This window comes from Micropterus salmoides, unplaced genomic scaffold (genome assembly GCF_014851395.1).
Source record: "Micropterus salmoides isolate LMB-PRFRI ecotype aquatic unplaced genomic scaffold, ASM1485139v1 Ms_hic_scaffold_11, whole genome shotgun sequence".
Taxonomy (NCBI): Eukaryota; Metazoa; Chordata; class Actinopteri; order Centrarchiformes; family Centrarchidae; genus Micropterus; species Micropterus salmoides.
In genome coordinates this window covers 2767658-2776325 of record NW_024040152.1, presented here as the reverse complement: position 1 = coordinate 2776325, position 8668 = coordinate 2767658, and the positions used below count along the sequence as shown (strand labels likewise).

Below are 8668 nucleotides of genomic sequence, written 5' to 3'. Positions count from 1 at the left end.
CCTGTCTAGGAACACTATGATTCTCACTCTCTCTACTAACCAATGAGAGGCTGAAGGAACACTCTTGGTTTTAACCCCTATTGAATATTACCACAGAAAATACTGATCTACACAGTGTCACATCCCGGCTCATTGAATGTGACAATAAGGGGGAGACCACTCAGGTTAAAGTGCCAAAAAAGAATGTTTTATAAAATAAACTATAAACAACATAACTATTTACAACAGAAAAAACTTGAATATCAGTGGCATCAGTGGTGAATGGAATGCATGGATGAGTGAAAAATGTATGAAGGTTGAAGGTTGACGGCAACTCAGGAAAAAAACACAATTTATCTTGTGAATCAATGGTTGTGTGGTTAGTGATGTTTGCAATTCAAATTAATTCATGATGGCAATGAAAAGGGGAAGCATTCAAATGATTCAGCACCTGGTGGGCTGGACAAAGATATGAGGTGTGTTGTTCTTTAGTGTATATAAGGTGAACCCTTGATCTGCAACAACACGCTTCTACCATCTCACTGCAGAAGGTAAGTGAAACAATTCATTCTGCAAAGATTTTTCCAGTGACTATGGCAAATGAAATACTACTTTAAGGCAGGCATAACAGAAAACTGGAAGGGTTTTGCTTGCTCTAAATTCTGACCTCAGTGTGTTGCTCTAAACTGAATTATAATGACAGAAAATGTTTTGTCTCATGTGTGAGGCCGCTGGTTGTATCTGGTGCTAATTCCAGAAATATGCATATAAGACTACAATGCATTGTTAAACTAATGTGAGTGTTTGTACTTTCAGGGAGCTAAGAGGCTAATTTTTAGTATTCAGTCACCATCTTCTCAACACATCAGTGGTAAGTCCTGACTGTATCTGCCCAATGTCTTTCAGTCCTTCTGTTTCTTGTTTCCAGTATTCAGCTGTGTCCTTCTTCAAACTCAGTTTCACTGCTTAAATCAGGCACAACTATTGTTGTGTGACTGTCAAACACTCACAGACAGAGGCTTTAAAATGGTGGGTTAGCATGTTCATCACTCCTTTTTTTAAAAGGCTGTAGCCAGCGCACATTAACCTGTGTAAAATCAGTTAATCATGGTTTGTATAATTGATTTTTGTTATAAATGTCTAAAACATGTTCTCCTCTTTTGACCATGTCAGTTCTCCACTGCTGCAAAAATGAAAAAGCCAATCTTGGTTGCTGTGATCCTTCAGCTGGTGATCACAATAATAGAGATTAATGGGGTAGGTTGCTTTATTGTTATTTATAGTAGTATATTCTTCATCTATTTATGTTGTTATTGGTGCTACCATTATTGAAAATAATCCAATGATAACCAGCCAGTAACAACCAAGCTTCCACTGCCACTACAGTTTGACTGATACAAATATATTTTCCTTCTCAACTTTAACAAAGTAGTTTTTGTGTGACCTAAATAAACAACAGCAAAAAAAATTAAATCATAGCTAAGGTGATAATTATGAATATAGTATTGTGTCTTTTATTGTAGAAAATGTTTTAGTAATATCCATAAAGTATATCTTGGCCAAAAAACACTGCTTTGGGGTCTGAAAAGCAGCTTGATGAGAAAATGCTTTTCCCTCTCAAACCCTAACACTGTAAAGTTTTTAATCCAAAGACAAAAGCCACAGAGGATATTTTATTAAACCAATAGATTTGTCCTGGATGGCCTTCAAGATTTCTTTTTTTCCCCCAGTTTTCCAAGAGTACCAACACATTTTTGATCTACCGTGATACAAAGCAACCAGTCATCTCTTTTTCTAAACAGATTTGTATCTCTAACATCTACAGTATAATAACAATAATAAGCGGAATTCAGTCCTACATTCACGATAAGAGAGACAATGAAGATGTTTGAAATGATGGCAAACAAAATCCGTTGGCAGCTTTAATCCTGCTGTTTGCACCCCTGAGGAATAAAACTCAGCTAAAACTACCTGACTCTGACTGATATATATTGCTTCAGATAACATATTCATCGAGCCACTGCTTTATTGTTCAGTTATTACAACACATTACTCAGAAGGGTTGTGCTCCATCTAGAACTCTCTACTAAATCTGATTGTTGTGTTGATTTGCTTTGCACTGAATGTAAACGTTGATCTGCATCTCTGACTTCTTCTGTTCACAGTACCAATTTGGAGATATAATTGTGTTTCCCAGGAAATGTCTCAAGAACACCGCAAAGCCTTTGTACATGCACTATGCCATTTATGTGGGCCCAAAGTCAGAAAGAGACATTGGCCAAGGTGATAATGACATAGTTCACCGCACAGGTACGTGTAGTGAGTAAAAATTAAAGTGAAGTATGCTCATTTAAATATAGTGTAGGAGCCACCAATGTAAGTTTTTTTGCATATTCATGTTCATTTAAATGTAGTAGACATATTACTACATAATGTTGGATAAGAGAGAGGAGAATAATCACGACACAAATGTTTTGTCATGCCCGAAGCTCCTAATCGATTTTTGGCTCCAGAGATGTCTGATTTAGACACTAAATAATATTTATTTTCTCGTCAGACTCAGATGACAAACTAGAACATTTCCCAAATCATTATGTGTACATACCATAGATGTGTTTGTAAAAAACTTGTAGCTGGGTTCCAGGCTTTTGTAACTTGTGTACAGTTAAAGTAAGTAAGAAAGGAGCAAACAAAATACATATAGAACAAGTACCAGATTTTGGATCAAGTTTATATACAATATTTCTAAACGTTTATTCTCACACACAGGTGACTGGGATAGGTCAAACTGCAGATTTGACAAACTTGCAAAAGTTAGAGATAATCATCAAGAGAAGAAGGACAATTACCTCGATGGCATTAAAGGCTTCAAACCAGGATCCCCGGACGAAATTGCAAAGCGAATTGAAAAAGCCTTGAAGAACTGTGAAAGATATGACCTCCTTACCAGGAACTGTGAACACATGGCTACTTTTATACGTTATGGTGAGAGCCATTCACTGCAGGTATGTACAGTGTAAAATCTTTTCACAGAAGTTTGAACATCACCATAGTACCACAATAAGAATGTAGGAGGGACAGATATTTCCGTTAGAGCCTTTTATTGCCACAATGCATACATGAAGTGCAGTAGGAGATGATGAGGCTTGACGGTTATGGTTTTCACCAAAATAATAAACAGAGAAACACACAAGAATAACAATACAGTTAGGCGCCTAACAAACAATAAAAATTATTACTCTAACCAAAGGGGTGAAGGGTACTGAAATGATAGTACCACATAACAAGAGACATTCATTTAACAATTACATAATATAAGAAATTCATCATACTCTAGCTTTGGTCATATTGTTTCCTGCCTTTCCATAAGAACTACAATTAACAAACCATGGGCCAGATTTACGAAAGGTTTGCGTCAGTAAAAACGTGTTCAAACTTGATATTAACCCGCAAATTAACGCGTAAGCTGATCTACTAAAGGTGTGCGTGCAGAATGAGTCTTTCAAAAGTGCAAAATATTGTACTGTTGTTCATTTACTACTTTTGTCTTAATGAATATGCAATTTAGGGCGTTTCAGTTTCATTGTGCAAAGTAATGGGAGGGTAACATGCAAATACATTTATTTACTACACGCAATGTGACCTAACAAGCCTAAACGCAATTTCATGTGAGTGTAACAGCATCTGTATTTAATACGTTGCCCTCCCGACTCTCCATGGCGGGAAACCATTAAAACACGCAAAACACTCATTTAAACAATCCCACCTCCATTGTGTTTGCTCCTGTTGTCATCTATGCAATAATTCTTAGTAAATCACCCATAAAAGGTACTAAAATTGCACGTGCAATATTTTACAATACACACGCAATTTAGTACCCTTTATTCTGGATGTTAGTAAATCAGGCCCCGTGTGTGACCTACTGCACACTTACACACAATGTGATATCTGTGGACTCAAACAATCAAGAAATGGATTATAGCACCTACTAATATAGTGTACACACTAGTCAAGCATCCTATTTACAAACAACCATTATGGTACAGCAAATATGAAAAAGGCAGTAAACTTTGTTTTACATCACATCATCTGACAGTAGCAAATCACCCATCAGTCAGGCTGCTGTGTGAATCCAAACACAGAATCACACTGGTTTATATTCAACATGCAAAAGTGATGGTGATGAAGTGCATGCTCAGTTATAAATGTCTAATGTACAATGCCAAATTTGTGCAAAGTTAAATGTGTAAGGACAAAAGTAGACCCAAAACGTTAGAGGTTGTTTCTGTTGACCCACCAGGAAGACAAAATTAAACTTGCATCTGTTTTTTTTCACAGCATGGTTCAGCTTGTCAAAGTGTGATTAATGTTAGTAAAAGAGCACAAGAACTGCTGGCCAAAGTGAGAGAACACGTCATGGATGAAGCCAATTGTACACTTCGCAGCTAACAACGATCTTGGCAGCCAATCCTGTCAGCCTGTCCTGCTCTCTTCTGCTCTTTCCTCACATGACATGAGGTCCTGTTTGAAATAAAAATGACTGAGCAAGAACTTTGGTTCATTGTCCCTGTTATTGTTAGGAATGACTTTACCTTCATCTCTGCTTGTACACAAACTGTTCAACTCAACATGGGGTTAGACATAGAATATAATTAAAATGATAGATTGATGGTTATCTGAGTAAAATTACAGTGTCTTATTAAATATAATTTTAATATTATATAATATTGCATAAATATATTTGATGCTCAGAGGTTTTATGTAAGAAATTACACTGACAAGCACTCGCAAGACTAATTAATCCAAAGAATGTCTGCTCAATCAAACACTCATTCACCAGGAGCAGACTGGACTGGCCCTTTAACAACAATATAAAATAAGGAAGTTTAATAGTTTCTACCACACAATTAAAGAAACCTAAACAGACCTGTGAAAACAGAAAACAGTCCCAGAAGGGTCCATAGAAAAGCTCAGACATGTATCTCTGCTTTTTGGTGCCATTCTTCAACTTTTTATTGTCATTTATCTTCCAATAAGATTAATGGCGTTGACTGTGGGGACACTTTAAAATGCACGGTGCATGGTGACATCACAATAAGGACATTGGTAGGTTTGCCTTTGAAACTATATACCGTAGACCAGCCACTCTGCATGGACACAAAGGTTTGAATCCCAAGTTCAGATGAAAAAATAATACCTCAGAACTCAGACTTCTTATGATAATAATTGTACACTGATTTCACGCTGAGCTCTGGCACAGTCATGGACAGTTAGAGATCCTCATCTTACCTCTGAGGTTCGGTCTGGCTCTCATCTTCCTCAGATAGAGTGGTGTTAGAGGACGGAACTCCATCTTCCTCCTCCGACTGAGGATGTACACTTTTATGCAAACACACACAACATTCTGTGTTAGCTGGTCTGGATTCATTAGAATATGGATCACATGTTTTCTATTTATTTATTCATCCCTCTACTCTCGACGACCCCTTCATCCCTCTTCTCTCGACCCCTTCCACCATCTTCTCTCGACGACCCCTTCATCCCTCTTCTCTCGACGACCCTTCATCCCTCTTCTCTCGACGACCCCTTCATCCCTCTACTCTCGACGACCCCTTCATCCCTCTTCTCTCGACGACCCCTTCATCCCTCTTCTCTCGACGACCCCTTCATCCCTCTTCTCGACCCCTTCATCCCTCTACTCTCGACGACCCCTTCATCCCTCTTCTCTCGACGACCCCTTCATCCCTCTTCTCTCGACCCCTTCATCCCTCTACTCTCGACGACCCCTTCATCCCTCTACTCTCGACGACCCCTTCATCCCTCTCTCTCGACCCCTTCATCCCTCTACTCTCGACGACCCCTTCATCCCTCTTCTCTCGACCCCTCATCCCTCTTCTCTCGACACCTTCATCCCTCTTCTCTCGACCCCCTCATCCCTCTTCTCTCGACGACCCCTTCATCCCTCTTCTCTCGACGACCCCTTCATCCCTCTTCTCTCGACGACCCCTTCATCCCTCTACTCTCGACGACCCCTTCATCCCTCTTCTCTCGACCCCTTCATCCCTCTTCTCTCGACGACCCCTTCATCCCTCTTCTCTCGACCCCTTCATCCCTCTACTCTCGACGACCCCTTCATCCCTCTTCTCTCGACGACCCCTTCATCCCTCTTCTCTCGACCCCTTCATCCCTCTACTCTCGACGACCCCTTCATCCCTCTACTCTCGACGACCCCTTCATCCCTCTTCTCTCGACCCCTTCATCCCTCTACTCTCGACGACCCCTTCATCCCTCTTCTCTCGACCCCTCATCCCTCTTCTCTCGACACCTTCATCCCTCTTCTCTCGACCCCTCATCCCTCTTCTCTCGACCCCTTCATCCCTCTACTCTCGACGACCCCTTCATCCCTCTTCTCTCGACCCCTCATCCCTCTTCTCTCGACCCCTTCATCCCTCTTCTCTCGACCCCCTCATCCCTCTTCTCTCAACACCTTCATCCCTCTTCTCTCGACCCCCTCATCCCTCTTCTCTCGACCCCTTCATCCCTCTTCTCGACGACCCCTTCATCCCTCTTCTCTCGACGACCCCTTCATCCCTCTTCTCTCGACCCCCTCATCCCTCTTCTCTCGACCCCTTCATCCCTCTACTCTCGACGACCCCTTCATCCCTCTTCTCTCGACTACCCCCTCATCCCTCTTCTCTCGACCCCTTCATCCCTCTACTCTCGACGACCCCTTCATCCCTCTTCTCTCGACTACCCCTCATCCCTCTTCTCTCGACCCCTTCATCCCTCTTCTCTCGACGACCCCTTCATCCCTCTTCTCTCGACGACCCTTCATCCCTCTACTCTCGACGACCCCTTCATCCCTCTTCTCTCGACCCCTTCATCCCTCTTCTCTCGACGACCCTTCATCCCTCTACTCTCGACGACCCCTTCATCCCTCTACTCTCGACGACCCCTTCATCCCTCTTCTCTCGACGACCCCTTCATCCCTCTACTCTCGACGACCCCTTCATCCCTCTACTCTCGACGACCCCTTCATCCCTCTACTCTCGACGACCCTTCATCCCTCTTCTCTCGACGACCCCTTCATCCCTCTACTCTCGACGACCCCTTCATCCCTCTACTCTCGACGACCCCTTCATCCCTCTACTCTCGACCCCTTCATCCCTCTACTCTCGACGACCCCTTCATCCCTCTACTCTCGACGACCCCTTCATCCCTCTACTCTCGACGACCCCTTCATCCCTCTTCTCTCGACGACCCCTTCATCCCTCTACTCTCGACGACCCCTTCATCCCTCTACTCTCGACGACCCCTTCATCCCTCTTCTCGACGACCCCTTCATCCCTCTACTCTCGACGACCCTTCATCCCTCTACTCTCGACGACCCCTTCATCCCTCTTCTCTCGACCCCTTCATCCCTCTACTCTCGACGACCCCTTCATCCCTCTTCTCTCGACCCCCTCATCCCTCTTCTCTCGACCCCTTCATCCCTCTACTCTCGACGACCCTTCATCCTCTTCTCTCGACTACCCCTCTCCCTCTTCTCTCGACCCCTTCATCCCTCTTCTCTCGACGACCCCTTCATCCCTCTACTCTCGACGACCCCTTCATCCCTCTACTCTCGACGACCCCTTCATCCCTCTCTCTCGACGACCCCTTCATCCTCTACTCTCGACGACCCCTTCATCCCTCTTCTCTCGACGACCCTTCATCCCTCTTCTCTCGACGACCCCTTCATCCCTCTACTCTCGACGACCCCTTCATCCCTCTACTCTCGACCCCTTCATCCCTCTACTCTCGACGACCCCTTCATCCCTCTTCTCTCGACCCCTTCATCCCTCTACTCTCGACGACCCCTTCATCCCTCTTCTCTCGACCCCCTCATCCCTCTCTCTCGACCCCTTCATCCCTCTACTCTCGACGACCCCTTCATCCCTCTTCTCTCGACCACCCCCTCATCCCTCTTCTCTCGACCCCTTCATCCCTCTTCTCTCGACCCCTTCATCCCTCTTCTCTCGACTACCCCCTCATCCCTCTTCTCTCGACCCCTTCATCCCTCTCTCTCGACCACCCCTCATCCCTCTTCTCTCGACCCTTCATCCCTCTTCTCTCGACCCCTTCATCCCTTTCTCTCGACTACCCCTCATCCCTCTTCTCTCGACCCTTCATCCTCTTCTCTCGACCACCCCCTCATCCCTCTTCTCTCGACCCTTCATCCCTCTTCTCTCGACGACGACCCCTTCATCCCTCTTCTCTCGACGACCCCTTCATCCCTCTCTCTCGACGACCCCTTCATCCCTCTACTCTCGACTACCCCCTCATCCCTCTTCTCTCGACCCCTTCATCCCTCTTCTCTCGACGACACCTTCATCCCTCTCTCTCGACGACCCCTTCATCCCTCTACTCTCGACTACCCCTTCATCCCTCTACTCTCGACGACCCCTTCATCCCTCTACTCTCGACGACCCCCTCATCCCTCTTCTCTCGACGACCCCTTCATCCCTCTACTCTCGACGACCCCTTCATCCCTCTACTCTCGACTACCCCCTCATCCCTCTACTCTCGACGACCCCTTCATCCCTCTACTCTCGACGACCCCTTCATCCCTCTTCTCTCGACGACCCCTTCATCCCTCTACTCTCGACTACCCTTCATCCCTCTACTCTCGACTACCCCTCATCCCTCT

The 8668-nt window shown here is 44.5% G+C and overlaps 1 protein-coding gene across 1 annotated transcript; it reads left to right on the top strand.

Annotated features, from left to right (window-relative positions):
- Positions 1 to 497: 497 nt before the first annotated feature.
- Positions 498 to 4530, top strand: LOC119896838 (phospholipase A and acyltransferase 1-like). The gene is made up of 6 exons (XM_038710276.1): positions 498 to 530; positions 796 to 850; positions 1153 to 1236; positions 2145 to 2289; positions 2749 to 2984; positions 4318 to 4530. Exons 3-6 carry the CDS (start codon positions 1171 to 1173, stop codon positions 4426 to 4428), a joined length of 558 nt encoding a protein of 185 aa, XP_038566204.1. The 5' UTR covers positions 498 to 530; positions 796 to 850; positions 1153 to 1170; the 3' UTR covers positions 4429 to 4530.
- Positions 4531 to 8668: the final 4138 nt, after the last annotated feature.

Coding starts and splice junctions, on each gene's coding strand:
- LOC119896838 (XM_038710276.1), top strand. CDS start 1,171: ATGAAAAAGCCAATCTTGGTTGCTGTGATCCTTCAGCTGGTGATCACA. Junction 1,237..2,144: donor CAATAATAGAGATTAATGGG/GTAGGTTGCTTT, acceptor TTCTGTTCACAG/TACCAATTTGGAGATATAAT. Junction 2,290..2,748: donor TGACATAGTTCACCGCACAG/GTACGTGTAGTG, acceptor TCTCACACACAG/GTGACTGGGATAGGTCAAAC.